The sequence below is a fragment of the Lampetra planeri genome, chromosome 32 (genome assembly GCF_965212315.1).
Source record: "Lampetra planeri chromosome 32, kcLamPlan1.2.h2, whole genome shotgun sequence".
Classification (NCBI taxonomy): Eukaryota; Metazoa; Chordata; class Hyperoartia; order Petromyzontiformes; family Petromyzontidae; genus Lampetra; species Lampetra planeri.
In genome coordinates, this window is record NC_136138.1 from 845,475 (window position 1) to 861,438 (window position 15,964).

The following is a 15,964-nucleotide window of genomic DNA, read 5'->3' on the forward strand; positions in this document are numbered from 1 at the left end:
CAAATATCCACGTAATTTAGTGATATACAATCTGCGTATGTATTGCACAATGGCTCGTATGGTGTTGCTTAGTGGAACACAGGTCGGGCCTAACGTTCCAATCACGTTGTTCAGATCGTATGCTGATTCCACACAGGCCCTTAATCACATGTCAATGTCATGGAACCGTATTCGTTCAAAACTGGAAATGTGTGAATGCTGTCTCTCGTAAATCACGATTGAAAACCAAAACTGAATCAAGACTGAAGACTAATTTCTTAAAAACTGCTTTCTGTGTTTAGTTTGTTGTCCTTCCCCCGCACCTCCGATTAGCATGGTTGGCTACGTACGGTACGAAAAAAGTTCAACATACAGTATCAAATCACGGTTATACGGAGTATGGCCACGAGGAGGCGAGGTTATCAGACAATTGCGTTCGCGAAAATGCCCAGTCAGGTTTTCAGTCTCCAGTTGGCGGAGCCATAATACCAGAGATGAAAGGAACGGGGGGGGGGGACATTCGGTCCAACATGAACGTGCAATATGTTGCTGCCCTCTAGTGGAGCGCCACGCAACTGCACTGAGAGACGCGTGTTGGGGTGCACGGCCAGTGACACTACGCATGTGGCTTGTTCAATGTGCGACGAGTCCCCATGATGCATATTTCAGGGATGATGCCAACCATGCGAAAGCGAGACAGTCGCGTGTGGAACCTCGCTCCCGTGCCATCAACCTGCGGGCAGCAGGCAGAGGCCCACGTCCTTTTTTGTTCTGCCCAGAATGCCTTTTGTTGCAGATGGCTGGGATTGAAAATGTGCTTTTTTGATCTGGCACAAGTGTCTCGGAGGGCCTCGTGTTTCTTGGGGTGGCCCATGTCAACATTGATATCTCGGGGGAGGAATGTGATCCACAATTGTCTCTGTCTTTGGTCAGGCAGAGCTCGTGCAGGTCAAACATGACGTCAACGAAGAAACCATCGGAATCGACCACACCTGAATGTACGTGGTAGACTGCTCAAGCCTCCTTTTGACAGATCATGTCTCCCGAAGGCGGGAAACCCCCACCAGGCCGCAGTGACGTCACCAAGGTCCTCCCATCACCTCCAGACCAGCGGCACCGCAGCGGCAACAGCGGTGAAACTCGTCTTTTGGAGCAATATTCGTGTTATCCGACGACTTGAGTTGGCGAACCAATAATTGGTGGAGAAACCACGAAATAACTTAACGAATTGAACAGTTATATTAAAAGCCCCCCCCCCCCCCACAGCGAGATCCATTTGTATTCGTTTCCCCGAGCCCGTTCCCTGACAAGGCCCTCCTCATGTCCGCAAGGCGACCCTTGCTTCATGTCGGCTGTCACCCTCACAGCCCACGCTGCACCGTTCACCTCATTTGTCTTGTTTCCCTGTGGCTGCGCCACGGTGGCGAGATGCTCACTACCTCACTTGGTATACAGGAGTTCGTGGGATCAATCCCGGCCCTCGAGGCCTGTATTTTTGGAGTTTGCATGTTTACCCTATGGCCGCGTGGATATTTCTTCGGGTCCTCTCGGTTTTTCCCTCCACGTTTAGAATCGACATCACGCGTTTTTGGCTTCTATACATGTCCACGTGATAAGCCACTTCGTTGAGCTATCTATCATTTGTGATAGCCAAGTCGCTTCTGAAAAAGAGCTACATTGCTCAGTGGGCCTTACCTGGTGAAATAAAAAAATTAAGCTATAGTTTAGTTCTCATCGCTTTGCCCAATATTCAAATGTAATTCCCAATGTTTAAGGCAAAGCTTGCCCCGAGGCCAGTTGTCTGAAGCTGTGACCCCACATTCAACGTCAGCACTAGTCCGTGCCATGCCTGCGTAACAAAACAACACTACATGCTGACTTGAAAGGAAAAGTATATAATAGGTGACGTTTGGGCAATGGTTAATTTATTCATAATACCTAGAGAGATCAGAGAGACAGAGTGGATAAGAGTTGGGGACTGCATTTTACACCATGGGGCATGGTGAAAATTACATTTAAAATGTATGACTGGATAAACTTTTTTTATCCATGAGGTTTTTTTGGGTTAGATCGCGTTAATATAAATGTGTCGTTAAACCCGTCACCATCTGACAGCCCATTAATAAGTATGAAAAATAATAATTGGGTTTACCCATTCTGGCAATAAAACAGGTGTTCAGATGTTCAAACACCAAATAGAAACCTTTTGTGGAAAAAAAACTATTCTTATGTTTTTATACTTTGATATGGGCAAAAAGGTCCCATGTTGTAGCTGCTCACCAATTAGTAAGGATTTGTCACGTAAACAGAACATGCCATTTTGTTACTTGTACAGCACACTAGTGTGTTGGAAAGTAAATCCACATGTAAAATTTTAGTTTTTTTTATTGGCGTATGAATGGTTACCTATCAGTAGCTATTGAGTAACAACCCCTGCAATAATCAATTGTTTGACTAAATACACTCATTTGTATTAAATGTAAAACTTTAAAATGTTGTTGGCACATTGCATTATGGGTAGAACTGGTGAACGCGCTGCTGGCGATTTACATCAAGACGTCAGCAGCCCCGATGCAGGGCACGCGAGAAAAAGGGCGTTGGGTCCATAACGCGACGCGTGTTGGTGTGCCCCGCCATTCGATATGAAGATGTTCTGCCACAGAATGGCTGTCCGGCTGTCCCACTTGAGGAGGGGTCGCCTTACTCGTGCCCAGGGGTCGGCAACCTGCGGCTCTTGAAGGACTGCAGTGCGCGGGTCTTGAAATATAAAAAATGTCTCTTCTTGTTGTTTTGGTTGCCTCTCGCGCAGTCTCGTTGTTGATACCAAGCTCGCTCCTGGGCTACGTGACCTAGTTCCTCATCCATATTTGGTTGGGGAAAGGGGATCTGGCTGCACTGCACGGACGATTGTGGGAGCTGCCGGGCCGCACTTGGCGCGGCCAAATATACATGCACCCGGAGCGTCTGGGTCAACATGCATGTGCTAGATGTGACACAGAGCGTTAGCATTAGTGCGACGTGTCAGTGTGGGCTCTTTCGCCATGTAGGTCTTGCTTGGGCCCCTTGCACCGCCTCCTAAATCATACCCAATCACGATCCAAGCATATTTGTACTTTTTGTCTTGGCACTCCACGTAACGGTGGCATCTAAAGATTTAATCCTCAACGTATGAAGAATCACTTTTATTGCCGCTTAATTGTTGCGGTATTTAACCGGTGCTCAGACGAACTCCACACGCGAATTCCTCCATGTCACCCGCATGCTTCCACTCCAAAAGTGGAACCACATTGTAAGTTACCAATCGCAGTCAAAAGCAGCATCCATAACACGGTAAACATCTTAAGGGCCGACTGCATTACGTGCAACAAGCCATGTACTCAGCCAAGCTGTGGCTTGTGTAGAATACATCCGCCAAAACCGGACTTAACTGAAATCAACAAGAGCTCACCTTACAAACAGCAAGGGAGTGTTCCACGACCATCACCGATTGGTTTACCATGTCAGCCGGACCTTTGTTGACATTGTGGGTCGTGGGCCAGGCTGTTGGGCATGTGGCGACATGCTTTTCAGCCCTTGGACACACTGAATCCCCATCTTGTACACGCAGGGGCGTCTCCTGATCAAGGTCCAATGCAAGTCGACCTACAATGGACCAACAACCCTTGGAGAAATGTTTCTGGCCACGGATTTCTAGTCAAAAACCATCCATAAGCATACAAGGCCACGGATTTGTTAAAAACTATCCATAAGCATCATGGAGAATTTTTATTCTTCAGGTCATACAACAGTATGGGAGTTTGATAATTGTTTTTTTACCCTTTTATCTGGCAACAAAACTGACACCTTTTTTACAAGGAGTCATGTTTGCATTGACCACAATACCTGCGGTCGGAATGCAAACAAAACACACAACTGATAATGTATGCACGGTCCTTGAAGTTGATTGGTCCACACCCGAGACAGCTTTTCTTAAAGCCTAGTCTCACATGGTGTTGGACCAGATGACACCAAAAGGTGTCAGTTTTGTTGCCAGATAAAAGGGTAAGAAACCAATTATCATATTTTTCTACTGGCAAATGAGGTTCCAATGGAGTATGGAGTTTATATAGCCATGAGCATAACAGCTATGTAAAACTTGGCATCAACTATTTTTTTGCAAATACTTCAGGGGTGGACATGAAGCAGACCCATTGTCACTTTAACGGGCTGAGCTCAGTCATTGGTGGGATGGCACGTATGCAAACCCAACTCAATGTTTACTTGAGATGAATGCTCCCAACCTCACATCCGTGGTAATTGCACAAGTGCATAATCGTTGCAAAAGAACCAGACAATAGGGGAAGTTGCAAGCTCAAGTTGGCAAAAAGTGATGACAATATTTATACGTTAAGAAGGCATCGACTTTATTACAAAACAAAAAGTACAGCCAACTTTGGCGATTTCATTTTAAAATAGAAATCTGTACAACTTGCTGCAACAAATGTACAGAAATTTACAAATATACACAATTTCAGAAAATGTGTTCAACTTTCAACCAGAATATAAAGCTACATACACAAAATAAACAGAACTAGTCCAGAAAACAAATACTGTACTAAGCATTAATTACAATTCTACCATTTAAAATTGTTATAACTAAGTTTCAAAATAACAATTTGCTTCACAAAAAACCTAACCAAATCTTAACGACACTGGCACTGTGTGGCAGTCCATAGAGGTAGGGTGGTGCGTTTTTAGGGGTACCCACAATGCAAAGCATTGAATGCAAATATCTAAAGTTGCTTCAAGACCAAGGCAGCTTACAATTTAAAACTCCTAAGGGGTTTTTTTTCCAGAAAAATATATTTTCTTGTGGCCAGCCACGTTTGAGTTAAAATTCACAGAATATGGCACACACACTGGAAAGGGACTAAGTTTATTTTTACATATTACCACTTGCTATTGTTGGCTATTACTGCCTTTGATATGTTTAAAGTAGTTTGTGCTGCTTTAGTTAAGATACACAAGTTCATTACAGTGCATGAATCGCATAATGCTCAATACTGGCAGTTACATAGCATTATCCAGACATTAATTCACATCTTGCCAACTACCCAGATTTACACCACTCACAAACAATGCTTTTAGCATGTAGTTAAGTGCAGCCAAAAAGGAGAAATTATGTTAAGCAGCCCATATTTCCCCTTTCCAAACCCCCAGAATAAAACGCACCACCCTTTTTAAAAGTCCAAGCTTTCTCTGGAGACTCCGTTAACTCTACAGTACTATCCGGACACAGTCATCATGGCATATCCACGTGGTGGGCTACTCCTGCCGAGGAGTCCCAGGCCGTGCGGGGCCTCAAGGATTGGGGTGGCAGCAGGGTGGAAGGTGTGCGGTTCCGCTTCGTAGAGCACGCAGATGGAGCCATCCTCTCCGATGCGGTACGACACCTCGAAGGGGTCGATCCAGAGCGTGAGCTCGCTCGGCAGCAGTCGGAAGAGCTGCACCTTGTCGAGTCCGATGCGGGTGGCGGCCTGCCCCAGCAAGGGATCCATCTTGTGGTTGATGCGGATGCAGCGGTAGCCGGAGCCTTTGCACGGCTTGTCCGGGAACCAGTGGTGCTGGTAGCGCTCTGCAGCAGGGGGAAAGGATTCGCATTAAAATGTATGACAAAACACGTTGTTTAATTGGTGATTGTTTGTGCTAACATGAACAACTTCAAAAATGGCAAACATTCAGGGCTACAGTTTATTCAGTTAAAATAGATTGAAAAACTAATTTCTGGAACAAGCAAAGTGATGGAAAGTAAAATCCAGTTGTAGAGAAACCCAACACCATCGGTCACATCTTCCAGATTATTACCTCTCAAATGTAAATGTTTTGTTCTACCAACTCGGAATCCAATAAGCCTGCATACACTTCCTATGTCTGTATGGTTTGTGAGATATAAATCAAAGTTGAAATATTTTGGCAAAATGGAAGCCTTCCCAGGTTGTGAAACAAGATGGTGCCACGATGCAAAAAAACCCACCCCGAGAGGAACAACAGCAGCAGCAGGCGGGGGGGGTGTCATTTTTGTTATCAGCAAAACCACCCACCTCGACATGATAACGGCCATTACGACCACGGAAGGGGGAAAAAACTGCTCAAAATACTATCCCAACTCAGGCGTAGCGCTTCGGGAAATCCCCAGACACTGGCTTTAGTCAACTTGACCAGCTACTAGCCGTGTCGATAATCGGCAGTTAGCATTGACTTATCGTCATCTATTTTCAGCCAATGGTTGCAAATTATTGTTTAGCCACCTTATTTATTGCCGAGCACGAGCTAACAAAGCACTTTTCCCCCCATAAATTACTAAAACCAAATCAATGTGTAAAAATAACATCACGGCAAAAAAAGGTGCGATTCGATTTCGCCACCGTCATACAGACAGCTGCTTTGGGTGCCATTTTGTAACTCGCAGTGCACGAGAAACCCTCGGCCCGCCATGTGGAGTGCGCGGGAGGAGCTTTTGGCTTCCTCGCTGGCCCTGGAGGGGGTTTTTTGGGGGCTACCGTCAAAAGTCACAAAGTGCGAGTTTGTTCAGCGCCCCCACCGTCGTGTATTAACAGTCGTGTGGTCAAGAGGTTTTGTGCGTCCAGAGTCCAGCCTGCTTACTGCTGCCCGAAGGTAAACAGCACCACCAACCCCATTACACTGGGGTTGTATTTTATATCAGGTAAAAAACAAATGCTAATGTAAAGTTATAAAAGCTATTAAAAATACCCTCCACTGCAGTGGTAGATTACTGTTAGACGTCGCGCTTGTCAATGTAGGTCTTATGGCTAAGATGGACAAATTAAAGGCCACCAAGTTATGAGTCTTCACCTTGGAGGCACCATGTGAATATTTGATAAAAAAAACTCATTTATAGATGCCGACTAGGGGGCTATGGTCAGTGTCCCCACTACAGTACACTCCTAACAAAATTAAGTTAACTTGGACTCGATTAACTTGAATCCCCCCCCCCACCGCAAGCATATGGAAAATATTTTACAAATCTAATCCGGTGCTGCTCTGGATAGGATGCGTCGCCACAGCCTCAGCGGGTACACCACAGATGGGGAAGGCGATACATGTGGGCGAAAGGCGCACATTATGGACACAGAGCCACATGGTTTTTTTTAAGTCTAAAAAAACTCGCTCGGGATCTAATGGGCGCCTGTGTTGGTCGACAACAAAGCGGCCGTTCGAGGTGTGGACGCGAGCTGTGGCCACGTGTCCGCGTTGTTCACAGCAGCTGCTGCTGCTGGGGGCTCTGGTGGAGCCGCGGTGTGAATGGACAGCTCCGGGGGGTCGCGCTCACGAACAATGGGGAGGGAAAACCCAAGCACCTGCTGTGCCCCCCCCCAAACCCACACTGCCATCCACCCACGAGGTCTCAAAGACCTCCCCCCACCCAACACCTACGACTCGGCAAGGATGGCTTTCAATGTTCGCCACCACTACCCGCCAAACCATTTCACAAATGTCAGATTAGCAGTCAAGCGACAATTCTTCGGCATGCGACGATGCTGCTGCCGCTGCCGTCACAATCAAGTCGCGTACGCCGAGGCGTCGTCATGAACCGCCTCGCACGAGGACACCACCAAGTCCACCGGCGATCATCTCTCGGCAAGGTCAAAAGCACAACGCCACGATTCTAGACGCACACACAATGGTGTTGTGTAAAAAAAAAAAAGGTATATAAAGCTGTTGTGTGCATTCAAAACATACATAAATAAGCTGAAAGTGCTGTGGTTGTGTCTAATAAAACAAAAATTATATCTTTATAAGCGCTGTTGTGTAGTAATAATAATATAAATATACCACGGTCACGGAGTGCCTTCTTAAATTGTAACCGCAGGGGGCTCGGGTTAAACCCATGACGTCACGCGGGGAGGGGGCTGAGGGCGGCGGGGGCAAGGGGGTGGGGGCCGAGGGGGGCGGGGCTGCGAGTAACAAAGTGGCGATGGCGGCCGAGACGAACACGACGCCATCAGCCCCAAGCGTCAATCACTTGGCAGGGAGTTCGCCCGCCACCTCCACCAGCCGGTTGGGGCCCACCGAAGTGCAGTACAACACCGCCGTGTGGCTTTGTGGTGTTGACGAACCCCCCCCCCCCCCCCAATATCGGGCGACTGTATGAGGGGGGCCTGCCCCCCCATACCGGAGGGGGGCCCGGCCCCCCCCATACCGGAGGGGGCCCCGTGCCCTTGGCGACATCGCCCCCCCCCCCCCCCCCCGTGGCCCCATCAGCCTGTGCCGTCTCAGCAGAGTTGACCGCCAATCTCTGGGCAACCTTGAACACAATTGCGCTTAAACAGATTTATATTTAAACACGCGTTGAGGGGTGGGCGGGCTACAATCATCTGCATCGCAGTGAATGTTTTACTTCATAACCCCTGGGGGGGGGGCTCGCGATCGCCATCGCAGAAGCAGCAGAGCGCGGCCGCCCCCTCCATTGTTTGGCAGCAGAGTCAAGAGACGCGCACCCCCCCCCACACACGCGGCCTGGCCCCGGGAGACTCGTGCCAATCCCAGTTCATAGCTGTAGCAGCGATAATAAATATATATAATACATTATATTACAAGGCGCTTCATCGGCGCGGGACCCCCTCCACGGCTCTCAACGCGCGTCCCCGTGTCACCAACACCGCTCGAGGTCACTTTAATTCGTCGTCGTGGCTGTCGTAGTTTTTACTGTAGTGTTTTATTACTGTAGTAGTTTATTACTTCGTCATTTCTTCACCCCCCCCCCACCCCGTGTGGGTGGTGGCTGGGAGGGGTAAACTCACCGGCGAGGAGCTCCCCCAGCGCCTGGCTAAAGGTCTGCAGCTGCCCGTCGCGCACCCCGGCGCCCCGCAGGAGGTCGCGCAGGAACGACACCGCGCTCTCGATCTCCAGCTTCATCGTCGTCATCGTCTCGACGTCGTCTTCGTCGTCGCCGCTCGCTCGCAGTCGCATGGGACCCGGGCCCTAGCAGGAGGAAGGCGGCGGGAGGGAGAGGAGACGGCGGCGGCTGCGCTCGCTTTGTTCCACCCAAGGCGACGACAGCCGCTGCGCTTCGCCACCACGCGCCGCGTCGCCCCCCTGCCACCTCCTGGCCTCCTCGCCTCGCCGTGAACGCTTCGCCAACTCCGCGGCTCTTTCCCCACCACACCCCTCCGTCGCTTAAGTCGCGCGTCTCGAGCTGGCGTCTCTCGCCCGCCCGTCTCCTTCTCCGCAGCTGTGACCGTGTCACGTCGTTAGCCGCCCCTTCCCTCTCGGTCCGCCGCTCCGTGTGGGTGGTGGTGGGTGGTGTGGGTGGTGATGGAGCCGCAGTGCGATCGCCGTCTCCTCGCTGCCTCTCGCGTTGACGTCAGCGGCCACTGCGGGGGCGCCGCTTAAATAGGCGGCCCCACGCCGGAAGTCGGGGGGGGGCCGTGACGTCCGAGGCGAGGCGACGACAGCCAATCAGAGCGCGGTGGCGGTGCGTCACGGACGGCGGGGGGGGGGGTGTAACAAGGGGGCGGGGTTGAGGGGGTGTGAAGGAGGGGGCGGGGCTGAGAGGGCGGTGGGGGCTCTGAACCACAAAGAAGTCGAGAGAGAGAAGACGGCGGCGGCCGGGACCTGTAGCGCAGAAACCCAAACAAAGTGGCGGCAGGGAGAGAGAGGGAGGGAGGGAGAGGGCGGGCGGGGTGCGCGCTCGATACCGCGACACAAGTCGACGAGGAGGCGGCGTCGACCGCCAATGTCCTCGCGAAGTCCGAGGAATATCGCCGTGGTTATCGCTCGCAGTGTGTGGAGTTCGGCCTTGCCCCTTCGTCATCGTCACCGCCATCTCATGTCAACCCGCCTTCCCCCGCTCCTCCGATTAGCGCGCTTGGCTACGTAGGGTGCGAAAGAAGTCCAACGAATGGGAGGCGAGCCTCCCACACGTGTGCGTACTGTATGGCGACTTATTTCGCAGCCAACGTAGTCATGCGCGCTAATCGGATGTGCGGCGGAAGGACAACAAACTAAACACACAAAGCAGTTCTAAAGAAAATTAGTTTTTAAAACACTTCACGCGAAGACGGCCTCAAAAGTGCACCTAGCCTGGCACCAGCCCTGGGATGATGTCACCGCAACTTAGTGGCGAATGGTGGCTTGTGTCTGTGCTTGAGCCGCAGTGCTCGAAGCTGTCAACCCAGACGGTTTACCCCGCGTTCTTGTTCAGGGAAAATTGTAGTTTTCAGGTCCGTACGGCGCACAGCCGTTTCAATAGGGGCACGACTACGTTGGTATTTCTCCCTCGTGATGCGACCTTGTAGGATGAACATCGACATTTATAGGGGCACGGGTGACCAGTAATGTGTGAACTGGTGTGTAATAAGGTGTGCAGCACTGATACACGAGGGGTTGAGAGGAATGCGCCGTGGATGCGTCGTGGTGGTGCCACGACTGCTGCTGCTGCCACGGTGCTGGAGCGGGGCGCGGGTCCCACCCGCACAGCCAATGGGAGGCGGCGCACGTCACGCGGCGCTAAAAATACCGCGTGCGACGTCAGCGAGCGACACAAACACCCCCCCACCCTCGATCCCCCCCTACCCTCTAACCACCCCCCCCACCCTCTAACCCCCCCCTACCCTCTAACCCCCCACCCTCTATCCCCCCCACCCTCTAACCCCCCACCCTCTATCCCCCCCACCCTCTAACCCCCCCTACCCTCGATCCCCCCCTACCCTCTAACCCCCCACCCTCTAACCCCCCCCTACCCTCTAACCCCCCACCCTCTATCCCCCCCACCCTCTAACCCCCCCTACCCTCGATCCCCCCCACCCTCTATCCCCCCCTACCCTCTAACCACCCCCCCACCCTCTAACCCCCCCCTACCCTCTAACCCCCCACCCTCTATCCCCCCCACCCTCTAACCCCCCCTACCCTCTAACCCCCACGCTCTAACCCCCCCCCACCCTCGATCCCCCCCCACCCTCTAACCCCCTCTATCCCCCCTTGCCCTCTCTACCCCTTACCCTCTGACCCCCCAAACCTCTACGCCCCTTCCCCTCTCTACCCCCCCCCCTTGCCTTATATCCCCCAAACCTCTACCCCCCACTTCGCCCTCTCTACCCCCCACCCTCTACCCCCCACTTCGCCCTCTCTACCCCCCACCCTCTACCCCCCCACCTCGCCCTCTCTACCCCCCACCCTCTACCCCCCCACCTCGCCCTCTCTACCCCTCCACCCTCTACCCCCCACCTCGCCCTCTCTACCCCCACCCTCTACCCCCCCCACCTCGCCCTCTCTACCCCCCATCCTCTACCCCCCACCTCGCCCTCTCTACCCCCCACCCTCTATCCCCCCACCTCGCCCTCTCTACCCCCCCACCCTCTACCCCCCCACCTCGCCCTCTCTACCCCCCACCCTCTACCCCCCCACCTCGCCCTCTCTACCCCCACCCTCTACCCCCCCCCACCTCGCCATTTCTACCCCCCACCCTCTACCCCCCCACCTCGCCCTCTCTAACCCCTCCACCCTCTACACCCCACCTCGCCCACTCTACCCCCCACCCTCTACCCCCCTCCCCCACCTCGCCATCTTCTACCCCCCACCTCTACCCCCCCACTTCGCCCTCTCTACCCCCCACCCTCTACTCCCCCCACCTCGCCGTCTCTACCCCCTACCCTCTACCCCCCACCTCGCCCTCTCTACCGCCACCCTCTACCCCCCCCCCACCTCGCCCTCTCTACCCCCCACCCTCTACCCCCCCCACCTCGCCCTCTTTACCCCCCACCCTCTACCCCCCCACCTCGCCCTCTCTACCCCCTCCACCCTCTCTACCCCCACCCTCTACCCCCCTCCACCCTCCCTCTGCCCAGGGTGCGTGCGCGACGTGCGTTGTGTCGAGACCATTTTCTCGATTAGGCATCAGTGCCCCTCCTCCGCCTCGAGCGGTTTTTTTTGGTTCAAGACATCGCACGGGGTGTCGGGTCGCATGTTCACTTCATCGTCAGCCCCATCCATGGTGTCCCATCCTCTCCCATCCATTGCTGGATGGGAGAGAGACACCGAGAGAAACGGCGCTCACGTTCGCGTGGAGTCCACACACGCACTCGTGTGAGCGTAACCTATGTCGTTCTTACAAGTGAGACAATACACAAAGGCGATGTGAACTGCACGTACACAATCTTTCAGTCTTACGCATTCTGCAAAAGCACCAGTTTGGATCATGTCAATCTGAGTACCTATTATTGGTTGGGTTATTCACAGTTAATCAACAAGGGTAGTAAGTCTCTCACTTTATTATAATCCTCACAATACATCACAACAGTTGATCGGCCAAGACTAAATAGAGAATCTATTGAAATTGAGACATCAAAATAATTGTAGCCGTTCTAATAGAGTTTATCAAACTAGCTTGTTTGCCTGCCTGAGGATGGAAGCTGTAATATTTACGTAACAATTGAGCAGAGTATATTTGTATCTTGTGTAAGTTGAATGACAGTGAATCTTGCACAAAAGTATGTCATCAAACACTTCACTGCATTTCATATTGTCAGATTAACATACGGTTGGCTACATACGATGCAAAATAAGTTCTACATACAACACGATCTATTGTAACTTATATGACTACATTAATCCCCCTCTGGTCTTCGCACCTGTGATGACATCACCCTTACTCTATTTAAGACCGAAACAGGAGGACTGCTTCACAATTCTAGCAATCGCCTAATGAAGCTGGTTATTGTAACCACCAGCGAAACTTCGCACCCGAATTGTAAATGTTGTGGGTTTACTCTCCAACACTCCGGTGTGCTGACTAATTGGCACGTTTTGTTTACGCGACAAACCTTACAATATAACCGTGTCAGGTGATAGCGGGTTTAACGACACATATTTACACGATCTAACCCACATTCAAAAATATATAATTACGGATAACACTTCCGTCCCACATGTGTCTCTCCACATAGACAATAAAACCTTGTTTTTACACATCCCATTCGCCACACGGCCTTCTGAGAGTGTATCATTTCATGGCATTGTTTCAATACTAGCGAACTCCGGACTGTGTTAATAATTATTGTTGGTTAAGCATTGTATTCGTAGGGTTGTGTTGACCTGTGTGAATGCAATGGTGTTGAAAATCGATGCAGGCTTCACGTACCGTGTCAACCCATACGGCTCACCCGTATTCTTGTACAGGGAAATTGAGTTTTCAGGTCCACACGGCGTACAGCCGTTTCAAAGCGGGCAAAAAAAAAATTATTTGTGTTTTTCTCCCTTGTGATGGGACTTTGTAGGATGAATGTTGAGATTTATAAGGGCACAGGGTGACCAATAAGGCTTGAATTGGTCTGCGATTAGGTAGGCAGCACTGATAAGGGGTTAACAGGTATGGCTCCATGTCCGATGGGATAAAAACAAATATGTTGTGAAACTTCAGGACGAAACATTGATACATATGCATAATTTGACGGTAGCAATATACTTTACACTTTTGTCTACAATCCTCGTTCGGGACCCTCCTCCACGGCGTATTGACGAGGTAGTTGTTGATGAGGAAGAAGGTCAACATACACAGACAAAGATCCCCCGTGTAGCCTGAACAGACTGTCGGGGCAAGTGCTGTTAGCGAGCACCTATGAAGGCCGGCACGGCACACGAAGGGATGGGTGGCCAGCACCACGCCCGACCGCCTTTGTCTTCCCAGTGGTGACGTTTACACACCGCCCCCAGGTACTCATTTGAGGCTGAGTCGGCCTAGGCGAGGCCCAGGACCGGTTTAGATATTCGCTGTCACTGGGTGTTAGCCGTGAGCGGTGAGTGCGAACTTGGGTCACCGGGTTCGTAGCGCAGCGCACTAACCACTACACCGCGGTTCGTGCACACACACATGCACACAGACACACACACACATATACACACACAGACACGAACACATACATACACACAGACACACATACATATACATACACACATACACACACACTGCATCACTAAATCCCTCTTTTGACTTCCCCCCCTCTCTCTCGCTGCCGACCACCAAATAGGAATTGTCGCTGTTGTCAGAGCGGAGCCTCAGAAGGCAGGAGGAGGTAAATCGCAGCAGCTGCAGGCTCTGACAGAAGGAAGCATCGGTGTGGTGTTTGGTGGTGGTGGTGGTTTTAGTGCCACTTGGCCATGCTGGAGGCAAAGGGGGCCCCACGCACGCAGTGGTGGGACTCGCCGCGGCACCCTCCGCCATGTGGACGCCTCGTGTCCTGTGGCCCGTGGACAGCCCCCACACACCCCCCACACACAACAACAACAACCGCCATTCGCCACTAAGTGGCGGTGACGTCACCACGACGCTTGTGCCAGGCCATGTGCACCCTGAGGCCACGTGAAGTGTCGAACGCCCGCTGGCAGGAGGTCACGGGGCAGACCCAGGTGCCACGGGTCGACTGACCGAGATGACCGAGATGACTGGCTGATGCACCACCTGTGCCCCCTACTGTGCCAACTTGCTGTGCTTTAGCCACCCGGCGCTCCGCTCGTTGTTGTGAGCGTCGCTCCTCCGCCCTCCGTTGTTGTTGGAGGGCGACTGCCTCCAACTGCCCAGTAGCGTCCTTCACGAGCCTCCTCCACTGAGGCCGATCTTGACACCGCTGGTACCAGTCATCGGAGAGTCCACTCAGCTCCACGTCCTCCTGTACCACATCACTCCATCTCTTCTCTAGCCCGTGCCGCGCCCGTTTAGCCCCCTCGATCCGGCCGAACAAAAGCTGTTTAGGCATGCGGTGGCTGGGCATGCGGGCTACATGACCCAGCCAACGCAGCCTTGCCTGCCGGAGGAGCTCACTGATGGGACTTTGCCCAGATCTTTCAAGGACTTGTGAGCTCCTCACACAATCCAGCCTGGTTAAACCCAGGATGGATCGTAGGCAGGCCAGCCTAAATGTTTCCAACCGGCGAAGATGCTCCACTAGGGGGGTCCACGTTTCGCAAGCGTAGAGAAGGGAGGGAATGACCGTGGCCGAGAAGACCTGAAGCTTCGTGCGGAGCGACAGACCAGGTAGCTTCCACACAGCGTTACGCAACCGATGAAAAGATATTGCCGCTCGACTGATTCGGAGTGAGACCTCTGCTGATAAACTGGAGCCGGTCATGAGCACACTGCCCAGGTATGGGAAACTCTCTACTCTCTCCACAACTGCCCCATCACCGATTGGGAGTTGTGGGGGCGGAGTGCCCGATGGTACAAAATACCCAGGCAGGTGCTTAGTTTTGGTGGGGCTGATGGTAAGGCCCCACCTCTTAGTGGCACACTCCAGTCTCAGCAGCAGCGTCTCCAACTCCTCTTCTGAATGAGCAGCTATTACCAAATCATCGGCATACATAACGTGGTTGACCAATAGGGAGCCATCCCTTGATCGCACCCGGGTGTCGATCAGCCTCCCATTATATCTGTACCAAATGGTAATTCCCCCGGTACAGCTATTGAAGGCTTCACGAACTACGCAGTCGAAATAGATATTAAATAATGTGGGAGCCAGAGGACATCCCTGTCGCACCCCAAGGTGTACAGGGAAAGGCTCCGACTCCCGGCCACGTAGTTTTACCCGGGCCCGCTCACCATCATGAAGGTCCTTAATGATCGTGAGCAGAGGGTCAGGGACTCCGAAAGCACGAAGAACAACCCAGAGCCCAGTCCTACTGATGGTATCATAGGCCTTGACCAGGTCAATAAAGCAGAGATGTAGGTCTTTTTGGAATTCCCTACACCTCTGCTGTAGCAGACGGACAGAAAATATGGCATCTGTGCAGGACCGCCCTTTCCTGAAACCACATTGGGGCTCCGCAAGCCTCTCCTCAGCATGCCTAGCAAGGCGATGTTGAATAATCCTTGCCAGGACCTTACCCGGCACACTGAGGAGTGAGATGCCCCTGTAGTTGTTACAGTCGGTACGGTCCCCCTTCTTAAAGAGGGGGACCACCAGGGCATCCTTCCAGTCCTGCGGAACCCGTCCAG

At 52.1% G+C, this 15,964-nt stretch overlaps 1 protein-coding gene across 1 annotated transcript; it reads right to left on the minus strand.

Annotated features, from left to right (window-relative positions):
- Positions 1 to 4,357: 4,357 nt before the first annotated feature.
- On the minus strand, positions 4,358 to 9,345 carry LOC144729271 (protein BTG1-like). The gene is made up of 2 exons (XM_078609400.1): positions 8,781 to 9,345; positions 4,358 to 5,593 (listed from the first exon to the last, which is right to left on the minus strand). Exons 1-2 carry the CDS (start codon positions 8,947 to 8,949, stop codon positions 5,244 to 5,246), a joined length of 519 nt encoding a protein of 172 aa, XP_078465526.1. The 5' UTR covers positions 8,950 to 9,345; the 3' UTR covers positions 4,358 to 5,243.
- Positions 9,346 to 15,964: the final 6,619 nt, after the last annotated feature.